The 26,877-nt window shown below is 33.3% G+C and overlaps 1 protein-coding gene and 1 long non-coding RNA gene across 5 annotated transcripts in view; both read right to left on the bottom strand.

Annotated features, from left to right (window-relative positions):
- Positions 1-26,877, bottom strand: part of LOC109702104 (UDP-glucuronosyltransferase 2A2) — a 111,343-nt gene that overhangs the window by 6,536 nt on the left and 77,930 nt on the right. For 3 of the 4 annotated variants that reach the window (XM_020187535.2, XM_074042067.1, XM_020187537.2), the window contains exons 2-5: positions 7,532-7,680; positions 5,661-5,792; positions 3,802-3,889; positions 3,157-3,376 (exon numbers count right to left, since the gene is read on the bottom strand). In XM_020187535.2, coding sequence (XP_020043124.1) covers positions 3,157-3,376; positions 3,802-3,889; positions 5,661-5,792; positions 7,532-7,680 — 589 coding nt within the window. The remainder of the gene's footprint in view (positions 1-3,156; positions 3,377-3,801; positions 3,890-5,660; positions 5,793-7,531; positions 7,681-26,877) is intronic. The other variant, XM_020187539.2, reaches the window with a different exon arrangement.
- LOC141410964 (uncharacterized) overlaps positions 7,687-26,877 on the bottom strand; it is a 45,230-nt gene continuing 26,039 nt past the window's right edge. The window contains exon 3 of the long non-coding RNA XR_012435790.1: positions 7,687-26,180. This is a non-coding gene — a long non-coding RNA (uncharacterized lncRNA). The remainder of the gene's footprint in view (positions 26,181-26,877) is intronic.

Raw genomic sequence — 26,877 nt, 5'->3', positions numbered from 1 at the left:
AAACCACACTAAATTCCACCTCACTCCTGTTAGAATAGCCATCATCAAAAACACCACCAACATGTGTTGGCGAGGATGTTGAGAAAAAGGAACCCTCATACATTGCTGGTGGGAAAGTAAGATAGTACAACCACTTCAGAAAACAATATACGGGCTTCTTAAAAAATAAACATAGATCTGCCATATGATCCAGCAATACCACTTCTAGGGATTTATCCAAAGGAATGTGACTCAAGTGATTACAAAAACACCTTCACACCCATGTTTATTGCAGTGCTATTCACAGTAGCCAAGTTATGGAAACAGCCATATTGCCCCACAACTAATGGATCAAGAAAATGTGATATTTATACACAATGGAATTTTATTCAACCACAAAGAAGAAAGAAATTTTGTCATTTGAAGTAAATGGATGGAACTGGAGAACATCATTTTAAGTGAATTTAGCCAGGCTCAGAAAGCCAAAAATCACATGCTTTCCCTCATATGCAGATTATAATCCCAAAACAAATGCAGTAATATTATTGGCCACGTGTCATGCACTAAGGGGAGAACATGCACGGGAGATTTAAGGAAAGGAAAGGAAACCTAACACTTGAATGTAGTTGATGTGCCCACTGTAGAGAAGTGAATATGGTAATCTTAAACTGACCGAGGCTTCTATGGGAAAGGGAGTAGGAAGTAGTGAAGAGGTCTGGTAGAGGTGAACCAGGTTGTAATACACATGTGCATGGAAGCAACACTAGGAATCTCTGTATAAATATCTTTATCTCAAAGTAGCAAGAATCCTATGTCTTTCTTTTTATCTCTGATGTTTTCTCTTCAACAAAATCAGAGAACTAAAGGGCAGAACAGGGTCTGCTGGGAAGTGTGTGTTGAGGGGTAGCCAAAACATTGTATATGCATGTGAGTAAATATAAAATGATAACAAAGGGACCTCAGGCTTCATGAAATCCAGTTAATATATAAAAATTATTTAAGATGGAAAGTGGCAAATAGTGCTGTTAAAATAGCATGATCAGATCAATATTAAAATCAATGTTACTTATGGAAAAAAATCCATACACATGGTCAATGAGTAATTGATATGACAGATATAAGGAATTGGTAGTCCACATTAGTCATTTTGCAGTACTATAATATTTTATTGTGATACTCATTTACACACAAATATTTATATTTATGTGATAAAAGGACAATAACTATATGGACAATTGTCAGGATTTAATAAAAGCACTAGGGAAATTTAAAGTATAGCTTATCCAAGAACATACACTTCGGATTGTTAAAGCAAATAAACATGTTACCCTAAAATTAGAGTCCCTAATCAATTTGGCATCACAGTAACAATAGCTATACAACTAAGTTTTAATCATTTCTTTAACAATACTTGGTAGAGGTCTGTGTATTTAAAAGGCACATTATATCTACACTTTATGTTTCCCAGTAACTGAGTCAGAATTATTAAGTTTTACTTTGGTTTCTGTCTAGAGTAAATGTTCTAAATTGGATTCATGCAGATGAAATAAGGTAAAGTGATTTGTGAAGAAATGTCCTGGTGTTGGCAGGACATCCATCTTTAGGATTAAGGAAAGGGAATGTGGTAATTTTTAACTAGTGTATATGGTACTCTAAACCCAGCACCAGGGTACTATTTATATGCATTCTTCTTTATGCATGGTAAAAATGAGTAGTCTTGCTGACCTTCAATTGTATTTAAGTTTGGGTAAGGCCAAAACAGTAATTTTACCTGTCATCCCAATACATTTTAGGCAAACCGTAGTGATGGTAAAAGCTTATTTCTCCAAGTCAGTTTTTTGTTCAAGATCTCTAGTTAGAGATGGAGATTTCAAATTTGAAACTTACATATGTTTGATAAATTTGTTTATGTGCGTCCAAATAAAAATATAAGTATGATTTTTAAATGAACGAGGCAGGATAACCAAAGACCATATTCATATATTTATTATTTCATATTCTTATGTACTAGTGGTTTATGACCATGTTAAACTATTCTGAATAATTAAATTACTATGATTTATTTATTAAAATGTAACCTTTTCTGATCCTTAATTGCTCTCTGGAATAAGAAAATGAATAGAAATATATCTATATGTCCTTTCCATTATAGCTTTTGTTCCCAGATAATCTCAGAAGTGTTACTAGGTTTAGAGTTATTGTAAAGGAATTTTAAATTAAATAATTTTTGTGTTTACTTGGAGATCTCCGATTATGATTCTGTTTTCTTGTGTTAATAGTTTTCTAATAAACAAAATCTAATGAACATTCTATGCATTAGAAGTGAAAAGAATCACAGTACTTACCTATTCATATTTAATAAAATGAATCAAATTGTCAGCAACTAATAACCTAGCAATAATCTAATTGATTATTAGATTATATAATTATTATTATTATTATTATTAGTGCAACATTTATGAAAACCAAAACACATTACCCTAAGGTGAAATCCCAGTGCTGCTCCCCAACCCCAGCCAAAAACTACTGAAACTCTTAAGCCACTATCCAGCTCTAGAATTGTGATTTCTATAAAATTATAAAATTTTAAGATGAAAATTACTCAGAAATAACTATTAGTAATAACATTTAATAACAGTGAATATTAAAAATTATTCTGAGTGATTAATATTGGACAAATTATCACTTCCATTTGCACTTACTAAATAGATTATAACAGTTAAGTACATAATTATTTCTTTATTTAATGAAGATGATTAGTCTGAAAAAGTATATAAGAATTTATATAATCAACCAGGCACTGGTTGTCACACCTGTAATTCTAGCTACTGAGAAGGCTGAGATCTGGAGGATCACAGTTTGAGGCTAACCCCAGGCAAATAGTTTGTGAGACTCCAGCTCCAAAACAATGAGAGCAATATGTACTTGAGGTGTGGCTCAAGCGGTAGCATGCTTGCTTTGCAAATGCTAAACCCTGAGTTTAAACCCAAGTCCCACCAAAAAATAAAAAGAATTTATATAATCCTAACATATTTTGAAAAAACATTGACAGAATATTTTAAGTTAGTTTTTTTTCCAATTTCAGAAAATAACTTCAACAGTTAAGAAATGAAGTCATGGCTTTTATATTAGTTATGTTATTTGCAAATAAACCAATTTAAAAGCATCAGCACTTACGAAGGATCATTGATGACGTCTCTCAAGGCACTGAGCAAATCTGCACTTGTCATTGTGTTCATGTTCACCTCCACCGCTGCTCCTTTAGCCTTCATGTGTGCAATGTTATCGGGTTGATCAGCAAACATGGGGACTCCCACCATAGGAATCCCATGATAAATGGCTTCGTAGATGCCATTAGTTCCACCATGAGTGATGAAAGCTTTGGTTTTGGGATGTCCTAGTTTGGGAATAGAGTGAGAAGTGGGTATATATTTCAAGCTCAAACACTGGCAGAATTTCAGAGGTAGAAGGGACAAATAGTTACTACATAAGCCATTGCAGAATGTAACATTTACTGCAAAAGTTGAGCACATGAGACATTGCTACCCATGAAGAGAAGAAATTTAACTCCATCATCAGAGAAGGTATTACAGAGGTAAGAAGTGTGATGAGGGTCTTAATGAAAGATACTTTTTTTTATCAACAAGAGGAAGTGTGGATCTGTAAAATCACTGACTAAATATTTAAATACACTGGCTTTAAAACTGAAATGTGAAGTATTTAAATTATTAAATATTTTCAGTTTATTTGTTGTTAAACAGTTATTTAGTATGCTGATTGTCCACCTATTAAAGTAAAGTGTTCTTCCCTCCACAGTCTTACCAAGAAGATCATTCTGGGGTATCCAATCAAAGAGCCGAGTGTTAGATCCTAACGTGTCTGGCTTCTTTCCTTTGTATCTCCATAAAACCTGTAGAAAACAATACCCTAATTTTGTAAATCAGAACACACAGTAAGGATGTGTTTTGGTTGTGGAATTATTTACAACAAACTTAGCCTCCATACTTTAGGTGATTGTTGAGGATATGTATGTGGCAGTTGGCGAACATTGAGGGATGTGGTGGGACTGTTCAAGTTTACTGGTTCATAAAACTTTGTACTAATAGCCCACTAAGCAGAGTATTATTATTTTGATATTTGTCACTTAAAAGCTGTTGGAATGAGACTGCAAGTGAAGAATGCAAAATAAATAGGAATATTTTGATAAAACAGAATATGGGGATTAAAATCACTAAAGCAATCATGAATACTTTATAAATTTATTTTATTTAGTTATGCTAGACATCATATTTCAAATATAATATTTTCTAAAACTGATTACATTTAAGTTTGTTTGTTTTTGTTGTTGACAATGTTATTTAGCTTGGAAGTGTTAGGACTTGAACTCGCTTCACACTTGCTGGGCACTCTACTGCATAAGCCACATATCCAGCCCTTTATGTTCTGGTTATTTTAGAGAAAGGGTCTGAAATTTTGTCCAGGCTAGCTGGGACCTCTGTCCTATTTTAGGCTTCCTGGTTTAGCTGGGCTGATAGCACAGGTGCTACAAACATGCCCAGTTGTTTTTTCTATTGAGATAGGGTCTCACAAATTTTTGCCCTTGCTGGTCTGGACCTATCCTCCCATTCCCAGTTCGCAAGTGACTAAGATCATAGGCATGAGCCACCAGCACTCTGCCTACTTTTTTGGGGGTGGGGGTGATTCTTTACTTTTCCTCCTTTCTCCCTTGTCCCTCCTACCTATTTCCTTCCCTCCTTTCTTTCTTTCCTCTTTTCCCCTTCTTTCTCTCTCTCTTTTTTTTTGAGGGAGGACTAGATAGGGTTTGCCACTATTCCATTTTTCAATGAAGTATTTTGTTAGAATTCTAAAATCTTATTTCACATACTCTTTCCTTTGGGGGAAATAAGAAAAATTTCACATTAAATACTAAAAGGTGGCAAACTTTAAGAGACAAATATAGAAATAAAAGCCCAAAGTATTAACATGCCTAATTAGAATAATTAGCATACTTAATTTCATACAGTTTTATGTACTTTAACCAATATATCAATATCAAGAGTCCTAGGATATTTCACAAATATGGGTATATAGAAAACAGAAGTAAAAATTATAATAAGAAAAATTAAAGTTAATTGAATATCATACAGAAATTAGAAAATGCGCATTGTTTGACAGTAATACTAGAATTTTAATGGGTTTAACTATAAAATATTCAATCTAGAAAGAATAAATAACTCTAGGCTTCTACTCTAAACCAGCTATGAATTGAAAAGTTTTAATAAAACTCTGAAATTTGGGATATATTTTTTAGCAAGATTTCTCTGGCTGTTTATAATCTCTCCCTTTTTGGGGACCATGGAACTAACAGCCTTTAGAACTTTGGTGGCAGTCAGACAGGTAAAAAGATTTCAAATGGCTTAATATTTTCAACTCTATTCCATGAAACATAACAGAGTACAAAATACATGCTCTTGTAGAAATGCAGAGGTTCAGTAGGCAAATGATCAAATGTGCCTAAATACACTATTTAAATGCTACACAAATTTTTTTCTTGAAGCTAATGTCAGGTATGCTCAGTATATAATGACTCTCAACTTCCATCTATAAAGACCACTATTAGCTACACTGTCTCTCCAATAGTAAAGAGCTGCTCTGCTGTCTGGGATTAGAGGTTTACTGACCTTCTGTGGGATCTGGGCAAGGGCTGAGGCAATGAGGTTTGCCTTTTCTTCTGTGAGGTTTTTGACCATTGACCCCAGAGAAAACACCACAACACCATTTTCCCCTGAGCTCTGCACAAAGTCTTCCATTTCCTGCAGACATAATATTCTTTCCATTAAAGTGGTGTAGAATCATACAGAGAGAAAAAAAAAGTTCACCTACTGGTCTAAACAGTAAAGTGGAAAGAAGTGTCAGAGAAATTCTTAGGTTCATTCTTTGTGATGACACGTAGAGCTGTCTAGCCTTTTGACTAGGAAACATGTTTCTGAGAATTATGGCTAAAATATATACAAGTAAAAACATGACATTAAATTACTATGGAAGTGAATGAGCAATAAGAAGTAGCACCTCCCCTGATATGTGGTCTTGTTAATCTCAAATTTTAACTTTCACAACCAACATAGTTATTTGTAAACTTGTAAAAATATTCCATGGAAGGAAAACCAAGAAATTGTCCTGAGCAAGACTTTAAAAAGTATTAGAATGCCAGTTATATTCAAAACTTACTAACAAATTGATCTACCTTCCAATTAGACAAGCATTAAACATTATTTTTCTCAAGGTTCTTCCTTCCCTGATTAATAAGTCTAAGAAAATATATTAGAAAAGTGAATTAGATGCCATGTTTTTGAAAAAAATAGCACAGTTAATCTTCTGTATTTATAATGGCATTTATAAAAAAATTCTTCTTGGCTTCCTAATACATAAAATCCCACATGATTGTGATACAAGTTGTATTCCATTAATTTGAACCTTGTAGAAGTAAAATATAAGTTCATCTGCAAATACAATTCCCTAAGTCGTTGCATAGTTTTCCAAACTGGACACTGAAATCTTGGATTTGGACCTCTTACATAATCATCTATATGAATGCCACCTTCTAGAGATGCATCCTGTATTCTCAGTGGTCACCCTGGAAACATGGTTTGTCTCAATTTCTGGCTAGGTAATTGTTGGGAGAGGCTGATGTATTACTGGGATTATAGGCAATGTTTCACTCTTTTAACTGTTAAGTTATCTTCCAAACAGATGTTTATTGAGTATAATAAAACACACACATACCACACTTACAATCACACACACAACACGCACACAGACACACTCTTGCGTGTCTCATTGCTGACTCAAGTCTCTGTCAGACTTGATTACCTCATTTCTATTTCTTCTTCTTCTTCTTCTTCTTCTTCTTCTTCTTCTTCTTCTTCTTCTTCTTCTTCTTCTTCTTCTTCTTCTTCTTCCTCTTCTTCTTCTTCTCCACCTCCTCTTCCTCCTCCTCCCTCTCCCTCTCCCTCTCCCTCTCCCTCTCCTCTTCCTCCTCTTTCTCTTCTGTTTCCTTTGAAAATAAAGGTCAGCACTATTCAATAAACACCTAAGGTTAAAATGTGGGAACACTGCCTGATTTTATGTCTTCCTTCAAAATTTACTTCCTCTTTCTCATCAAATCCTGCAACTGACTGAATTCTCAGGAAGTCATCTTTCTCTATCAGTCTGGCAAATGATCATTCTCATAACTTTATCAGGTTTGAGGAGAGCTAGAATAGTGTGCTTTTTTATTTCCATGGGTCTGTTTTTTCATCTGTCCAATCTCGTCTATAGACACATAGATATTTTTAACACACTAATTGCATCATAATATTCTCCAACCTAAATTACATAAAATCCAAGAGATCCAATGTGACTCACCAAATACCTTTTTATGATGAAGAAAATAAATATGCATTGGTAGACTGAGCTATCCAGCAACACATCTCTGTTATTGAAGCTGTAACTTTGAAGGAAAGTTGGGTATTTTATTATAAAACACATAAAATCTTCACCATCTTAGACCTACCTTAGGCAGAGGTTTGGCAGGTTTGCAGTGCAATCCTCCAACAAACTCAAAATTAGGTAAGTATGGACGAGGGAATTCAAAATCCCAATATGTCCGGATTAGCCAAATTTCAGCTTTTCCCATAGTCTCACATAAGGTAGTAGGTCTTCCTGGAGGAAGTGAAGAAAGTTCAGGTGGAAAAAATTAGCACATATGTTTGCTGAGAAGAACAGCAGGAATTTCCTTATAAGTCATTATGGAGAAACTTTTAACATGTTAGCCTGGAAGGAAGGGAGGGCGAAAGGCTGGAAGGGAGGCAGGGAAGGAGGGAGGGGACAATGTTGGGGAAATAAAGGATAGGTGATTTTAGAGAAGTGAAAGAAAAAGTAATATGTAAGTATCATTTCATAACAATAAAGAAACAAAAATTTAAGTATAGCTACAACTACTGATACATTTAATATTCATCTTTTCTCTGTAATTAAATGGAAGAAAATAGATTAATTCTTTCACACAAACCTCAAGTCACCTCTCAGTGTTTTCCACTTTCCATGAAGAATATGTCTGTGCTTTATAGCCTGTTATAATTTCTTGTTATAATGTTATAATATAATGTCTTGTTATAATATGTTGGTACATATTGTTGAAGGATCCCCCCACTCAAATCAGTCCATCTTTTCTTCCTGAGTCAAATCTCATCCTTTAAATTGATTTGTCATTATGTTCTCAATAAGAATCCCTTGATTTGTGTTATTGGAGCTTGAATCCATGGCTTTATGCATGCTAGGCAAGTGCTCTACAGTTAGCCATGCCCCCACCCTTTAATTTTTTGCATTTTGATTTTGAGATAAGATCTTCTAACTTTGCATTGGTTGGTCTTAAACTGTTGATCTTCCTGCCTCTGCCTCTAGTATAGCTGGGACATCATGTATGCATCACCATACCTGACTTAACATTACTTTTAAATAATGTTTTTTGAAAGGGACAAATTCTAAGTATTAATTTTAGGAGTTTAGTTGAAAAAATGAGTACTTTTAAATAATAAAGTCAGCCACTTCTACACATAGAAACATGTTTGGCAGCTGAGGAAATAAAAAACTCAGATACGAATCCTTCCTGGTAAAGAATTATAAACAGAATTGATCATATATCCAAGGTGAGTCATCACTTTTAGAGACATTACTAGTAGCATTCCAATATATGTATCAGGTTATATAGCCTAATGCCTTGATCTGATAATGAATTATTTCCAAGGATACTTAGGAGGAGATACTGGAGACCAGATAAGAATCCACCTCACAACTTTTACACCAAAGTCTTTATGCTCTCTAGATGACTTATTTCATCTGTGTTCCATTCTGCTTTGATTACTAATTTCCAAGGTGAATTTTAGGTGCATAAATTTTTATATGCCAAATTTTAAGAAAGGGAAACATTAAAGTATTCACTAAAATTGTTTAAAGCAGTAATTCATAGTTACAAAAACAGGACCAATGAAATGTTAAGAAAATAAATTTGAACAAGTGTACATGAAAGTTGGGAAAAAATTACATATTACCTTTTGACTGTTATATCAAACAGTCATGAAACAAAAATACTGAATTAATGATTACCTTTAATTGATTTCTTGTAATTATATTACTCACATAGTTATTTACATAGTGTATAATTCTGTACAAATATACAAACTTGAGCTGCAAACTAAATATCATTATTGGATGAATCCATTATTTGAGAGTTACATGATGAATCTGATAATACAGCTTTTAATTCAAAGAACTCCCAGAGGTAATTTGCAATTATGGCCAAATGCCTTACTGTAACTGATGCAGGTAAGAGGAAAGTTTAATAGATGACAGTTGCCAGTAATTCAGAGGTAAGTTATGCTGGCTATGCTGATATATACAGATGACCTTTCTAAGCTATCTAGGTATTAAGTTTTTCCCAGTAGCAGGTGGAATATTTAATATATGAATTTTCTGGGTTATTTTTTTTTAAAAGGAAAAGATATATTCTCCATTTCACCTTCATCTTTCCTCTGGCCTGTGTAGTGTAAGCTTGTCCAATTCCATGGGCAAGAACAACATCACAAGGAATACAAAAGCAATAGACAATTATTTTCCTGATATCTTGGTGAGTAGTGAGCAGAACTTTTACTCCATGTAGATTGTTACATCAGACAGAAATAGATTTCTGTGCATTTATAGTGTGATATTTGTAGCTTATGTTTTATAGTCACCTATGCTTCAGAGTCAATTCCTTCACATTATGTGAAAAAAATCACAGTAGCTCAACCCATAAACAAAATGGATGATACAAAGTTGAGAAATTCTACAAATATTTTTGTGATAGGACTGATAGAGAATTTCCTGTTAAATTGTTTTTGTATGGTGAGAAAATGAATTGGATCTAAAATTTCTCTAGCTATTCTTTTACCTTAGTCACGGGCAGAACTGAGTCACATTAAATAAAATAGAAAAAAGTTTCAGAATGCTTGTTGTCAAGTTAGAATTCTTGAAATACAACCAAATATCCAAATTGTGATATAAAGTAGAGAGGTGAACTTACAATAGGGCAGGGTGTAGGAGACAACCCACCAAGTAATGCAAATTTGGGGGGTCAACACCATACAAATGGTAATTAAAACACTTTAATTATATGAGATAATCAAAGAATTAGACATACATTGTAAACATAAACAATGTAAACAAATTGGCCCAGTTAACCCCATAGGAACACAAAATTAGAATGAGATATGTACTCAAGGCAGCCTAAAACAATAGATTTAAATGTTTAACAGCTGTGAAAATAGAAGGAAAGCACAAAAAATAAAGCTTTCACTAGCTCCAAAACACCTAAAGAAGAAACAATAATAAAAAAATGGAAAAAACAAAACATAAAAACTGTATAAAGCATTGTAAAAATAAAATAAAGCAGCAAATACAATAAATATAAAAGGATAAAAATCCCAGATTAAGGCAAGAGAATGCACTTGAGATTTTAAAAACTCAGTTATATACACATCACCAGAAATGCAACAAAATGTTAGTATAATGACTTTTTGTTTTGTTTTGTTTGCCGTACTGGGATTTTGGATTCACTGTCTCATCCTTTCCTGGCAAGCACTCTCCCCCTTGACTCACACTCCCAGCCCTTTTTGCTTTTGGTTAGATACTGTCTTATGCTTTTTGCTCAGGCTGACCTCAGAATGCAATTCCCCAGATATCCAACTCCTAAATAGCTAAGGTTATAGTACATCACCATGCCTGGTAAAACATTATTATAATGTTTAACTTCCAAGTAAACAGATGGAAAAAGATGAAAATAATATTTAAATTTGCTCAGTTATAAAACAAGAGAAATAAAAATAAGAAAGGGAAAACTAATTAAAAGATTATAGAAATGAAATAAATTTGCCTAGATAAAAATTATCTTTTATGAAAGTGAAAAGAGCAGGTTAAAATATCTAATTATATTTTGGTCAATCTAAAGAATGTATCTATATCTAAGACTATAAATATTAAGGAGTATAAAAATAGAAAGTTGGTAGAAAAATGTATTGCACATATGCTTGCAAAATAATGGATGTGTGCCTATGTTAATACTAAAAACAATTCATTTTCACTTGATAAGAAGTAAAAAATCATGAAGTTTTGAAAAAAGTTGATTTACCAGGAAGCTACAATAATGCTGCTTGTGAATGCACTTAATATATTAAACCCTGTATGAGAAAGAATGAAAGAATTTTAAGTAAAAATTAAACCTCCATCATAATTGGGAGAAATTTTATGATACATTTTTCAGAAACATAAATCACAGACACAATGCACAGGTGTATATGAATGATTTGAGCAACAAGGTTCAGAGCTAGATCAAATGGGCATGTAGAGCATTTGGATTTAAAAAGCATGATCTAGGTGTGATGGTGCATGCTTGTAATCCCAGCTACTCTGGAGGCAGAGCCAAGAAGACTGCAAGTTTGAGGTCAGCACAGGCAAAGTTTGTGAAATGGTATCTCAAAAAAACAAAAAGACTGGGGTATGGCTAAAATGGCAGAGTGCTTGCCTAGCAAGCTTGAGGTTCAAGCCTATAGGTCATCTAGACTACTGATGTTCAAACATGGGAGAATGCTCCAGCAAGAAAAGCACAGTCACTTACCATATCCAGTTGAATCTGTGAGCCCAGTGGCAATAAGAATGACTCTGCCAAAATAAGGCTCATTAACAAAACAAATGGCTGTTATTCTATACCAAAATAATGTTTTGTTACAAAGTTTTATTTTCACTACAGCTAAAATACACATTGCCTTATACATGAAATAAAAAAAAATACTTTTCAAAACTCCTTTGTCAAAGATAAAGTCACAAAATACTTAGAACAAGAAAATGACAAGTAGATTAATATGGTATGGTATGTGAAATAAATTTGTTCCATTAGCTAATTAATAGAAAATAGAATACATATAGCTTACAGAGTTAAACCAATCTTACAAAAAAATACCCTTAAATGATTAATTCACTGAATGTACTATTTATTTTTGCAGTATTTTAATTTGAACTCAAGGACTTGTACTTGCTAGACAAGCACTCTATCACTTAAGCAATATCCTAGCCATTACAGTAATATTTTAATAGAATATATGGACAAATTGAAATGTTTTAGGAATTAAAATGATAGCTGAAATTCAAAAAATAAGTGATATCCATCTTATTAATGGTAAAAAGAGCAAAATTTTATGATCATTTCATGTAATGAGACTCAATAATTGTGCATAACTTTATTATGCACAAAAGATATAAGTAAAATTAAAAAGATATTAGTAAACTAAGGAGAGAAAAGAGCTTTCTAACAGTAACAAAAGCTCCAAAATGGAGAAGTTTTCAAACAACATAAACATTTATATTATAATATTGTGAGTATTCTCACTACAATGAGAAAAAGTCAGTGGTATATACAACACACATTACTTCAACAAAGTTCTGAACTACTATAGTTGTATAACACCAAGGGAAAATTATACAATGCAAATGTGGATTTATTTATCCAGCTATGTACTATCTGTCTATCCATGTATCTCTATGTAAATATTTTTTGTCAATATATCAAATGATGGCATGGTATGTAGCAAATCCAATAAATAGAAATAAATCATTAGAATGAATATGAGACATTGTAATTTGTACGAATACCATACAATATGAAATAATAACTGCAATGGCCATAGAAAACTACAAGAAGTTTTCATTTCAAACAGGCATTTAAAATTAAAAGCATTATGTGTCACTATGTTTAAAATTATGAAATCATTTTAAAACCCATAGTAGAGCTAGCACACTCATGGGGTAAAGGATCAAAGTTGATAATGATGTTCTTTATCCCAAATCAATCCATACATCCATTGTAAATATTATTAAACTTTTGAATCATAAGATTCATGGAACTTGACAATTTCTGTAGAATTCCACATGTGATTCTGAGATCTATGAAAAAGCTGAGAGCCAAAAGTAATCAAAATATCACAGACACATACTAAAGGAGCAGACAATATTCAAGCAATATCAAGAACTAATAAAAAAAACACTGTTAGATAATGAATAGAAGTGAAAGCACTTGGTAATGAAATCTCTGAATGACAAAGCAAGCATTGCAGATATGTAAGAGAAAGAAGGCATCTTCAATAAGTAAGGTGGGACAATTGAGTATCTCTGTGAAAAGATAGAAAAAAGAAATCAGAGGAGAGGGGGAGAAGGAGGAAGTAGGAAGAAAAAAGAGATAGAAAAGAAGTAAAAAGAAAAGATATTGACCTTATCCTACAAAATATACAAAAGTAAAATTTTAAGAAGCAAAAGAAATACTATTATCTCTTCGAATATAACAAAGAAGGAAATTTTTTTTCAGTTTCATAGTAGTAAAGAATTTCCTTGAAGAGCTAAAGAAAAATGTTCTGAGGAAAACATTTCATTAATTTACCTTTGTTAAATTTAAAACCATCAAGTCATCATCTGATAATGAAAGAGAATGAGAAACACAATTATATCATAAAGTATAGAAAGATACCTGTAGATCCATTTAGAATAAAGAATTTTCTTAAGAAGAGTTAAAAATTTGTCATGTATTTTAAGGATTGCACTTATTTTACAGTATTTATATATACAGGATTCAATTCATTTTCTCTGTTTAAGCATATATGAAAAATGTTATAAGTTTTAAGTTATTTTTTATTTCTCTGAACTAGGGAAGCACCCTGCTAGTTTTCAGGCTACAGAGAATACAGAGTTATTACAAAGTTATTTTAGCCAAGACAAAGACCTAAAGTGCATTGGTTTTCAAAATTTGCTATTCCATGGAAGGCCAAATAAGAAAGCAATGACAAAAGAAATCTCTATCTTCCCATGCTCATGGATTGGTAGAATCAACATAGTAAAACAACATAGTAAAAATATCTATACTCCCAAAAGTAATCTACATGTTTAATGCAATTCCCATCAAAATTCCAATGACATTCATTAAAGATATTAAAAAATCTACCGTTATATTTACATGGAAACACAAGAGGCCACGAATAGCCAAGGCAATACTCAGTCAAAAGAATAATGCAGGAGGTATCACAATACCTGACTTCAAACTATATTACAAAGCAATAACAATAAAAACAGCATGGTATTGGCACAAAAACAGACATGAAGACCAGTGGAACAGAATAGAGGACCCAGATATGAAGCCTCACAACTATAACCAACTTGTCTTTGACAAAGGTGCTAAAAATATACGATGGAGAAATAGCAGCCTCTTCAACAAAAACTGCTGGGAAAACTGGTTAGCAGTCTGCAAAAAACTGAAACTAGATCCATGTACATCACCCTATACCAACATTAACTCAAAATAGATCAAGGATCTTAATATCAGACCACAAACTCTAAAGTTGATACAGGAAAGAGTAGGGAATACTCTGGAGTTAGTAGGTATAGATAAGAACTTTCTCAATAGAACCCCAGCAGCACAGCAACTAAGAGACAGCATAGATAAATGGGACTTCATAAAACTAAAAAGCTTCTGCTCAACAAAAGAAATGATCTCTAAACTGAAGAGAACACCCACAGAGTGGGAGAAAATATTTGCCAGCTACACATCAGACAAAGGACTGAAAACCAAAATATATAGGGAACTTAAAAAACTGAATTCTCCCAAAACTAATGAACCAATAAAGAAATGGGCAAGTGAACTAAACAGAAATTTCTCAAAAGAAATTCAAATGGCCAAAAGACCTGTGAAAAAATGCTCACCATATCTAGCAATAAAGGAAATGCAAATTAAATCACATTAAGATTCCACCTAACCCCTGTTAGAATAGCCTTCATTAGCAACACCACCAACAACAGGTGTTGGTGAGGATGTGGGGAAAAAGGAACCCTCTTACACTGTTGGTGGGAATGTAAACTAGTACAACCACTCTGGAAAAAAATTTGGAGGCTACTTAAAAAGCTAAACGTTGATCTACCTTTTGATCCAGCAATATCACTCTTGGGGATATACCCAAAAGACTGACACAGGTTACTCCAGAGGCACCTGCACACCCATGTTTATTGCGGCACTATTCACAATAGCCAAGTTATGGAAACAGCCAAGATGCCCCACTACTGATGAATGGATCAAGAAAATGTGGTATCTATACACAATGGAATTTTATGCGGTCATGAAGAAGAACGAAATGTTATCATTTGCTGGTAAATGGATGGAATTGGAGAACATCATTCTGAGTGAGGTTAGCCTGGCCCAAAAGACCAAAAATCGTATGTTCTCCCTCATATGTGGACATTAGATCAAGGGCAAACACAAGGGGATTGAACTTTGATCACAAGATAAAAGCGAGATCCCACAAGAGAGATATAAGGATAGGTAAGACACCTAAAAATTTAGCTAACATTTGTTGCCCTCAACACAGAGAAACTAAAGCAGATACCTTAAAAGCAACTGAGGCCAATAGGAGAAGGGGACCAGGAACTAGAGAAAAGATTAGATCAAAAAGAATTAACCTAGAAGGTAACACACATGCACAGGAAATTAATGTGAGTCAACTCCGTGTATAGCTAACCTTACCTCAACTAGCAAAAACCCTTGTTCCTTCCTATTATTTCTTATACTCTCTCTTCAACAAAATTAGAGATAAGGGCAAAATAGTTTCTGCCGGGTATTGAGGGGGTGAGGGGGAGAGGGAGGGGGTAGGGTGGGTGGTAAGGGAGGGGGTGGGGCAGGGGGGAGAAATGACCCAAGTATTGTATGCACATATGAATAATAAAAAAAGAAAAAAGAAAATACTTCTTTTGCAGTGGAACTCAAGTAACATTGGAAGAGAATGCCTCGATTGTCACAATATTCAGAGGTTAACGTATAATTGTGCTTCTTAAAAAATTTGATGCCAATGTCCAGGTGGAGATATACACAGGAACAAGACTGTTGATGTTCATCAGTGTTATGAACTAAATTGTTTTTCTCCGAAATTCCATGGTGAAGCCTGATTTCAGTGGTAGATGGAAACTTTTGAGTTATAAAATTTAAATGAATTGAAGGGTAATGCCCCAATCCAATATGCACTCTGAAAGGAGGGAGGGCAGCAAGGATACAGATGTGCAGAGAAAGTCAAACGAGGCACAAGAAGACAGCTATCTGCAAGACCAGGAGATAAGCCTCAATGGAAACCTGCCCTGGCAACCCTTGATGCTGGAATGCTGAATTCCAGAACCAGGAGAAGATCCATTTTTAAAACATCACACAGTGACTGTTTCGTGTGGTGTTTGTAAAGCCCTAGCATATTAATACAACGAGGGAGTTGAATTAGGTAGTATATTTTAAATATGCAAAATAATCTTTTATTTGATACTTCATGTTTTACCATAATCTGAAAAAAGACTCGAAGTTGAAGCCTGCTTGAGTTGATGGATTTAAATGAACACTATGCATACAAAATCACAAAGCAAAATCCAACATTCCTTAGGAAAAGAAAAGCACACAATTAAAAATAGGTAAAATAAACATCCGTTAAGAAAAATTTTACTATCAACTTCTCAAAAAATTAACTCTTTTAGAGTTTTCAGGTTTCTGTACTATACTCTATGAAGCATAAAGCATCCTAGGAAACTTTACTATCACCAGGTATCATGAAACAGTTCTCACAGGATGTAGTGAAGTTTCATCCCTTATTTAAGAAACACATAAAAATAGAAGTCACCCAGGTCTGACAGCAAAAGGCTATAAATGTCAGTGTAAAAATTAGTGACTCTCAAAAATTTATGCAGCAAATTCTGATTAAGTAAATTCTATACTACCTTTAATTCCATCTTCAAGATACCTTCAGCATATGACTGGCAATTTTCAAAGATATTTTTCTTTGATAATAAATTCACATTCTTTACCAATAACAGATTAAATATCCTACAAGAGGAAATCCTATGCAATGGAAGTATTTTCTATAGTAAATCTGACAAAAAGACATTTTCTATTAAATTAACATTTGTGTATAGTTTATGATTGTTTTGATAAAATATTATTATGTATCAAGATGTTTAACACAGCAGCTGCTCATTGCAAGAAAGACTAATCATGGCAAAAATATCTTCCCTTCCCTCCCCAATTAGTTATTAATAAACAATTCCTTGGAATCATTTATAGAGCTTTAGATGGAAACCAGCCTCTTGAAAATGTATTCCTCTAACTTCTTTTTCTAGACTTTTCTTTACCTTCCTTTCATTTAATAACCATATTAACATGAAAAGAACATTTTCTTACCTAGTACTTCACTTTAAAACTGATCCCAAAATTTAAAGTCATATTTCTGGAGCCATAACTCAAAGAAAAATGTAAGCATTAGATTTCTCACTCTTTCCAAAAAGTCATTCTGTTGACAAGTCTTCCCTTGGTGACAGGCACATAGGAAGGTGGAACTGGAAGTTTCCACTGTATTTTTCTGTAGTGCTGCCCACAGAGCCCCTCAGTGTGTTCACAAAAGGAACCTGAAGCAACTCAGCCACCAGCTCTCCACAGGGAGCCACAGGGTCTATAACCATCACATCATACTTAGATTCCTGTAGCTTCTTCTTGAGTGACTCCCTGTAGACTGCATTCCTACAGAAAAGTTCATGTTTTTCAGTTTCTTGAAGAAAGAATTGTTGCAAGCTGTTCACTGATTGCCAGAATGGCAATTTTGGTATGACATTCATGACTTGTTCTAAAAACTCATTTAGTGCATTTATAGTGCTCTCTCTGTCATATGCCACTTGGATGACCTCGAAGCTCAGTACAGAAGGTATGGTATAGTGCACTTGTAAATACTGAGAAGTCAAAACTGACACCTCATGTCCTCTCTTTGTGAGTTCTTCAAGAATAGTTTTAGGTTAACCCAATGGTTCATTTCACAGGACACACCAGGACCTTGCCAGAGAATCCACAGCCAGAAAAATTTCCAAAGCCTACTTCCTCACCATGATGGCAGCTCCACACACACTGCTCCACACAGAATTTGAATGTTTGCTGTGTTGAAATATCAATTTAGACATGAGAGAAATCAAAAATCAACTCTAGAGTTAGGAAAGAATGCATGCAGAGAGAAGTTTGCCAATTACATTTAAATATGATAAAATTGGCAAAAAATGTTATTTTTAAATTAGTAATTTGAAAATAGAACAAAATTCATTCAAATAAATACCATAAATAATATAGTACATCATATGGAATATGATGATTGATAATTTGGGTAAGCACAAAGGCATGGACCTTGTCCTAAAATTGATTACATCTAGTATGCAGATGACTCAGTATATGTTGAATGGAGAAAACTAAATATTTTTAAAAGATTACAAGGTCTCAGACAATCTGAGAAAGATGCTGTCATCTATGTGAATGGAATTAAAGAAAAAGATTCTGGAATTGAATAACATTATCAACTCAGCCCAAAAACAAATTTACGTCTTGATGGCTGCACCGGTAAAATGGAAGAACATAAGGTAAACAATGATGATGAAGAAATTGTGGTCACATGAGCAGACAGTTATCAGATAAGTATATAATGGAACACAGGATGAAAAAGAAACTGTGGAAAAGGAAAATATTCATCAAAATAGAAGGTTTTTGAGAGCCTGGAATGATACATTCTGCACTGAATTTTATATACATGCAAATATGTCAGGGAGACTATAATCTAGATTCGTCTAAAAAAACAGGTTAGGGTTATTCTAAATTCTGACTGGTAAAAGGTGACAGGCATGTAAAAATAAAAGTCTTACTTTATAGTTTGAGAAAATAGAGTATGATATTGATTCAGGAAAGGCCATGAAACACAAAAGCAGGATAATGATGGAAACATTTTTAATCTGTAGTAAATGAGTTTATTATTAGCCATGTCTGTGAATATAAGTATTGGGCCTGTGAAGCTGAATCATAGGAGACAGGTAAAAATCAGAAATAATAGATTTTGTTTCCAGTCATCCATCTATAATTTAATGCAATTACAATTTCCCTCTAAATACAATACAGCTTCAGACCTTTAACAAAGAATGTCTAGCATTCAGTATATGTCAATTTTTGTACTATTCCCAGGGCATGAAAACAAATACAATAGCGTTCCAATTCAAATTTTGTTCACGTAATCAATTCATTATACCACACTTACTCTACAAACATAAATGCAATGCATCTTAGAAAGCAGGAGGAGCTAAGCCCATGGAGGAATTTTCTTGGATGAGCAAGGGAATGAAGAAACAATGCTTAAGCTAAGTATTCAAGAATGAATTTTAAACAAATTGAAAGAATTATTAGAAATTAGAGAACAGAAATACATACATACTCTATGCAGGGTGACATGAATATATAAAGGGTTATATTCAGTAACATTTGGTATGAGAAATTATTAAAATTTCAAGTTTCTTGAGGGCTTCTCTTTTCATAAAAAGAAGACCCAGAACTTCTGAAATCCTAGCTACTCAGGAGGCAGAGATCAGGAGGATCATGGTAAAAAGCCAGCTTGGGCAAAAACTTGTGAGATTCTATCTCAAAAAAACTAACCCAAAAAAAACAAAAAATAGCTGGCAGAGTGGCTAAAGTTGCAAGCCCTGAGTTCAAACTCCTCTACCAAAAACAAAACAAAAAAGACCCAAGCTGGAGGAGTTTCTCAAGGTGTGAAGTGCCTCTCTAACAGGCATGAGGCCCTCAGTTCAGACCACAAGATAGCCAAAGCAAAAGAAGACCAGGATAATACTTACTTAGAAAGTGCAATAGAAAACTAGCTTCAGACTTCAGAGAGTAGCATTGTTTTGCATAACCAGGATTAGCTATTTTCTAGAGGAAGCTGATAAAATGAAGGCCAAAAAAATGCCATGCAGAAACAGTAATAAAGCAATCAGGAATATGTAACAGGGTCAAAAAGTTACTCTAAGAAAGTGTTAACATTGTAACCTTAGAGAATAAAATATTTTTTTATATGGAATAATTATCCAGAAGCAATAATGAAATAAAGAAAACTTTATGCATGCTATGGCAAGATTCATACATGCTATGAAATATTTTAAACACAAAGTAATTACATATAATATGCATTGGAAATTTTGTAACTGACCTCCAAACATAAGTGTTATTAGAAAAATATATGTATAAGTATTTTGGTGCCTGAGGAAACTAAGGTCTAGCTCTTATTATTTAATAGGATTCATTCATTAAACTAAATTTAAAATATAGGCATAGTTCCTTTTATGGCAAACTAAAAAAGATTTAAAAATTAGCATAAAATATAAAACTGCTCTTTTAAAATTTAGTTTGGATTTGGTAAATAAATAAAAGTCAACAAACTGCCCAGAAAATAAAAGCACGACTCAGAAGCATAAGGTTTCTCTCAAACTTGAGGTATTACTTCAAAGGCTCCATAGTGCACTGCAGACATGGGGAGGTATGGCATTTGAGGCTTGCTCCAAACCCCCCACTCCACACATTCACATAACGCTGAACTCGCAAGGTCTACACTGACTTTTAACATGAATTTCAACACACAGTAATGAGCTGCAAGGAGAATTGCCTGTCTTGACTTTAGACTGTGTGAATGAACAACACTTTCTTGAGAATTATTAACAAATGAACATACATGGGCTTTCAGTTCAAATACAGGATAGAAGAAAACATTAGAAAAACTTTGACCCTACTTCCAAAGGTGTCTTACCTTTGAAATAACTGCAAAGTAAATAAGCAATTCATGTTGACCAAGGAATGATCACCAGATCAGCAAAACAAAGGGACTAGAAATATTAACAATGATTCAAAATACTAACATTATTTGAAATGAAACATAAAATTACTCAGTATACTCTCTGTAATAGTATGATAGCAAAACCTGAAAATATGAGCAAGAAACATGTTTTCTATGAACTAAAGAAATCTAAAAATAAAAATGTCAACAAATGAAATTTAAAAACCAATGGACAGATTAAAGAACAGGTTAGACACTGCTCAATAAATAGTGACCCAGGACAGAAATCTGAAGTTATTATTTAGTATTAAGTTTAGATTGAAGTAAGAAATATGACTTAATGTTTAAACAATATATATAATATACTCAGATGTCTCTGAGCCTGGTTGTTGGTTTTTCCCACTTTGAGCCTGCTAGGTCTACGTTTATTCCACAAGTACACTCATATTCTTTGATGCAACAACCAAATCCAAAATGTATAATTCTTAACCCACTCTACCAGCTGTTCTTGGTTTTTAATAAATAGTTTCACATTTGTTCTTTTGACCCTGACATTTTTGAGCAATTTTTGTTACCTAAACCACAAGGTGTTTTAGAGTCAACTTCTTTTTTCACTGTCTAAACCATGAAATCAACTATTCCAAGGAATAATTTGGGCATACTAAAACCAAGTGTTAATACACGGCATGCTCATTTGCTATGAGTTTTTAGGTCTCTTCAACAGACAAAGCTTGGTAATGAGTCAACACAGGGTGACACACACTTAAGCACATCTATTTTCCCCTTATTTCTTAAAATACTTTTTTGAACATGGAGAAACACTTGTCTCAGTAACACAGTGTGTATTTATTTCATCAATCTTAGTAAACACAAAACAGCCCATAAGTCTAAAAGTACAAATTCAGTACCTAGAGTTGATATTTTTTATTAACTTTCTCTCAGAACAGCATTGAGTCAGTGATTAAATAACTTTGCTCAAAGACACATATGATTTTGTGTATCCATATGAACAAAATTCCGAATAATAAATCTTGCTATTCTTTTGCTGGCTTACAGAAATAAAAGAGACTAGTACTGGAATGGGCAATACAACCTAATCAGAAGAATGAAAGGGACCTATATCAAGGCCCATAATCAGTCCCGAATATAGGCAATGATCTCTGCCAAAATAAAAACAAAATGCAATCAATAGAGAAAGAAAACAAAATGTCAGTATCACACTGAAATTAATTCAAGAGTAGAGAGACAACCTCAAAATATAACGAACACAAAACCAATGTGTTTCATTCAAGACTGGAATATTGAATCACAGAACATTTACAACAGCACTTCTTCAATGCATGTAAAAAAAATGAACAAAACAGTGAAAGTTAAAATAAAAGATGTTCTCAAACGGCAAATTCTCTTTACTATTAAATGGAGAATTGAATAGCTTGATTGGAATTCTATTAAGCAATAATAATTAAAATAATGTGGCATGGGTGTCAAGAAAACACTAATAAATGGAGCAGACTAGAAAAACCACAACGAAGCTCACATTTGCACCTAATGTTTTCAAGGGTTAGCTTTATAAGAAAGTTTGCAGTAGGTTGAATTAGAAAACCATTATACATATGAAAATAAATATAACCAGCAACTACTATGTAAAAACAACTTCAGAGGTGTCATGGATAGAAACATGAGCATTCCTTTAAAATATTTATTAGGACATTTACATGAATTTCTCTGATTTGAGGATTGTGAAGGATTTTAAAGAAAATAAAGAAATGCAAACCAAATAAAGTGATAAATATTGTTATATTTTAAGTATTTTACATTATTAAAATATTAATGCAGCCACACATGTTTGTAAGTGCTTCTATTCCTAGCAAGAGGAGGCTGAGGCAGTAGAACCATGAGTTCAAGACAAGCCTCAACTGCACAGTGAGACCTTGTGTCAAAAAACCTAACAAACAAAAAAAAGTAAAGTAAATAAATAGTCAGAATAATACCTACCAATCCCAAAGTGAGCATATTATTCTTAGAAATTTCACCAATGTCATCTGAGAGATTTAAATGTAGCAAATTTTGAAGGGATGCATATCAAAGAAATTTTATAATCTATTTGGTATGCTTATCAGTATAAGCAATTTAGGAGATAGCACTCTTTTCTGAAGCAGATAATCCTTAAGTTCTCTAAACTAGTCATTCATCTATCAGGAAAATACTAAAGAATTACTACATAAATTAAAAATGGATTACATGGAAAATGGTCAAATAATGTGGATGTGAATTATTAATAAATATAAAAACTAAAAACAGCTGGGTGCTGATGGCTCATGACTGTAATCCTAGTTACTCGGGAGGTAGAGATCATGAGAATCATGGTTCAAAGCCAGCGTGAGCAAATAGTTTCCGAGATTCTATCTCGGAAAAACTCCCATCACAAAAGAAGGAGCTGGTGGAGGAGCGTAAGGTATAAGCCCTTTCTACAAACACAGTAACAGCAACAAAAAAATTCAATACTGAAAACAGCTCAGATGCCACCAAAGGGAAAGAAGCAAAGAACTGTGTGTTATGCATTCAATGGACATCATACAGCAGTGAAACTGCATGAACTTCCCGCACATGTAAGCAAATGCACGGATCTTTGTAACATGGTGCACGTAAACTTCTAATAACTGCACATGTTCTAAAAATGAACATCACCTGGCTGGATGTAGCTTACTGTGCAGCAATTGCCAAGCATGAGAAGGGCTCTGGATCCAGTCCACAATACCACAAAAATGAATAAATAGAAATGAAAATTATCAATGTGAAATTTACTGTAATGGTAATGTGGGATGGAGTAATATGAAGCAGATTTGAGAGAAGCCTAAATTATATGTAAGTAAAGTGCTAGTTCATACCGAGTGACAGATTGCCACATGTATATACTCTTGTTAAAATAAAGAAAAAAATATTCACATTGTCATGTTTAGCCAGAAATGGTGCTGAAACAATGAATGACCCGTGTCTGTGCACCAAAAGCCAATAAATTGAATGAATGATTATCATGAAGAACTTAAGCATTATTAAGACCAGGCACCATGCCTGTAATCCTAGCTACTCAGGAGACAGAAATCAGGAGGATTATGGTTCAAAACCAGCCCCATGCAAATAATTTGGGATGCCCTTTATCAAAAAATCCAACACAAAAGGGCTTTTGGAGTGGTTCAGGAAGTTCGAGTGTCTGCCTAGCAAATGTGAGGGCCTGAGTTCAAACCCCAGTGCCACCAAAAAAAGGAAAAAAAGAGGCTAAATGTTGTTTAGAATCTGAACCCTGAGAAGCAATGAAAAAAAATGTGGAAAAGAAAAAAAATCTCAGTAAATACTTGAAACAACAATGATCATGTTCTATGACACAAACCAAAGATATTTTTCAATAGTGATTAATAGCATACATATACATATGATTAAATTTTAAATGTACAATGTTTCTCAAAATTGAACATATTATTGCATTTGATATTTCATATACACACATGTATTCATTCTACATATATAAGATGAATATATATGTATTGTGCACATATATATACATGGACTATATATACATAAATTGTTTTTTGCAAATTCTGGCCTGCTATTCTGTAATAGGAAGATAACAATAACAATAATGTACTGTCTACTTGAAAAAGGTAGAAGAAAGGAGCTTATCACCATCAAGAAATGACAAAATCTTGAGGAAAAATATGAATTTAACTTCATTTAAACATGTAAAGAAACAGCACACAGTACCTAATAAACACATAATTTTTATATTTTAAATATCGGTTAAAATTTCAAGTAAAAAGTTAAATGAAATGAAGTAAATATCTCTATATAGAATGTACCATGTGCATGATGCATGTTATAGTTTATCATAATATTACTGATTTAGAAATCAGCATTGCCTAAGAATGGTAAGTAAAACATCATGGATAATTCAGTTCACCAAAACTCATAATTTCAATTTCAGATATTTTCCTTTAATCTTTACTATGCACGTTTAAAAAGTTCCAAAATACAACATAGAACAATTTCATTTGAATATATTTCTCAGATTTAAATGTCTTTAAACAGTTATTAAAGAATATATTTAAACATTACATAGTTCAAATCCTGTCTACTGAGGATGCTCTTTTAGAAGACTTTAATTATGGATACATTTGCTTTTGGTTGTTTTGAAGAAGATTTACCAATAGTTGGCTCTGACATAAATATTCCTTCAAAACTAGAGACATTGGCTTAGAGACCAAATGCAACAGGGTCCTTAAGGAGTTTCTTTCTCCCAGATGTGCCAGAGATCATCATCACTCCCTCTAATTCTCAATCCACTCCTCCTTCTCATGGTTTTATCCTGATTATGCTAAAATCAATATGTTTATGTTTTTAAGTTCTACTCTGAACTGTTACAAGTCAGTGTGAATACTGACACATCTTCAAGTGAAAACTCACTTATTTTTAGGAGAGATAAAATAAAGTCTAACTCTTTCATTAACAAGCATCATCTTTTGTAATATATGAATGTAGATCTATTCATCATTTACCATTTACTCACAAAGTACACATAACTTATATCACTAAAAAAAGAGAGGTGTCTATTGTTTTAGGATTAAATCAAGTCCTCAAGGCCTACCTCTCTTTTTTGGGGGGTATGGATTTGGAACTCAGGACTTTGTTTAGAAAGCAGACACTCTGCTGCATGAGCCACATCTCCAGTCCATTTTGCTCTGGCTGTTTTGGAGATGGGATCTTCTCAACTATTTCCACAAGATGGCCTCAAAACACGTACAATCCTCCAGATCTCAGCCAACTAAATAGCTCAAATTACAGGTGTGAGCCTCCAGCACCAAGTTTGCCTGCTTTTTATTGAAAGTCTATAAGATGTCACAAATAAATCATGTTCTATTGAGACAGACAACATTGGTTTTGCTTCGAAGTATAGAAAAACAATGAATAGAAAAATATTTTTTCTAAATGAAATTATTGGGAAAATTATCTTCATATTTTCTATATCTAGAAAATGGGTAACATCTTATAACAGTTCAAATACTAGTTAGTAATATTGTTTATGTAATCTTAATAGCTCTGTCACTTATTCATGTATGTGTTTTTCTTTTATGCTATAAAACTTAAATACTGTATTAGTGTACATCACCTACACAAAAGGGTTTCACTATAAGGATTCCATTCATTATGCTATTTTCCTTCATGCATAAAAATAATTTAAGCATATTCAGCTTACATTAGCTCTCCTTTCCCCCTCCTCCTACCACTGGTTCTCCCACATACTGTTCCCCATTTACATTAATGTCTCTCTATATTTTTTCTTATACAAGGTATACATATATTCTCCTGTATAAGGTACCTCTGAAAACAGATTTATTCCTCACAAAACACTTCTCTTTGTTCAATGTCAAATATCTCTTCACTCAGGATACTCTGGGAAAACAATCATGGCATTGAGAGAAAAAAATTAATTAAAAAACATACAGGAAATTATGTATCTAATATCTGTGAGTGAAAATAATTTAATATATTTTATAGGGTAGCTTAAATGAATTAAGTTGGCTACATTGACATATATATATATGTCAATATATGACAATATATATGTGACTACATATAATAGATCCAACCACTAAGTAAGTACCCAAGATATGGTGTAAGGAAACTTGTTGAGAGATTCATGAGAAAGATACCTATTTTGAAGCCATCAATGCATTACAAGTCATGAGTAAGTACATTCTAAGACCTACAGACAGTTTAAAGCAAGCATACTGCTGACACCTATAAACCCCCATTCAGAATGGTGTGTCAGAAACTTGAGAGATTGAGGCCAATGTGGCATGGACTAGTAAAATGCCTCAGCAATGTTCTGCACTACTGTAGTTATATAACAACAATGATTGAAAAATTATCCAAACAATGAAGATCAATGCCTATCACCTCCTTATCAATATCTTTCTCTCAATCTCTGTTCTCATACTCTATCTATTGATCTAACTATATTCCTAATATCCATCTAAATATTTGTCTGTATATCTGTCTAATGATAATGTGTTCATAGCACATTCAAAAGAATATACTAATAAATCATTAGAATGAATGTGAGACTTCATCATTCCGATGGGTACAA

This window comes from Castor canadensis, chromosome 9 (assembly GCF_047511655.1).
Source record: "Castor canadensis chromosome 9, mCasCan1.hap1v2, whole genome shotgun sequence".
Taxonomy (NCBI): Eukaryota; Metazoa; Chordata; class Mammalia; order Rodentia; family Castoridae; genus Castor; species Castor canadensis.
Note: the sequence above shows the minus strand (reverse complement) of the source record. Positions and strands in the feature narration are given on the sequence as shown.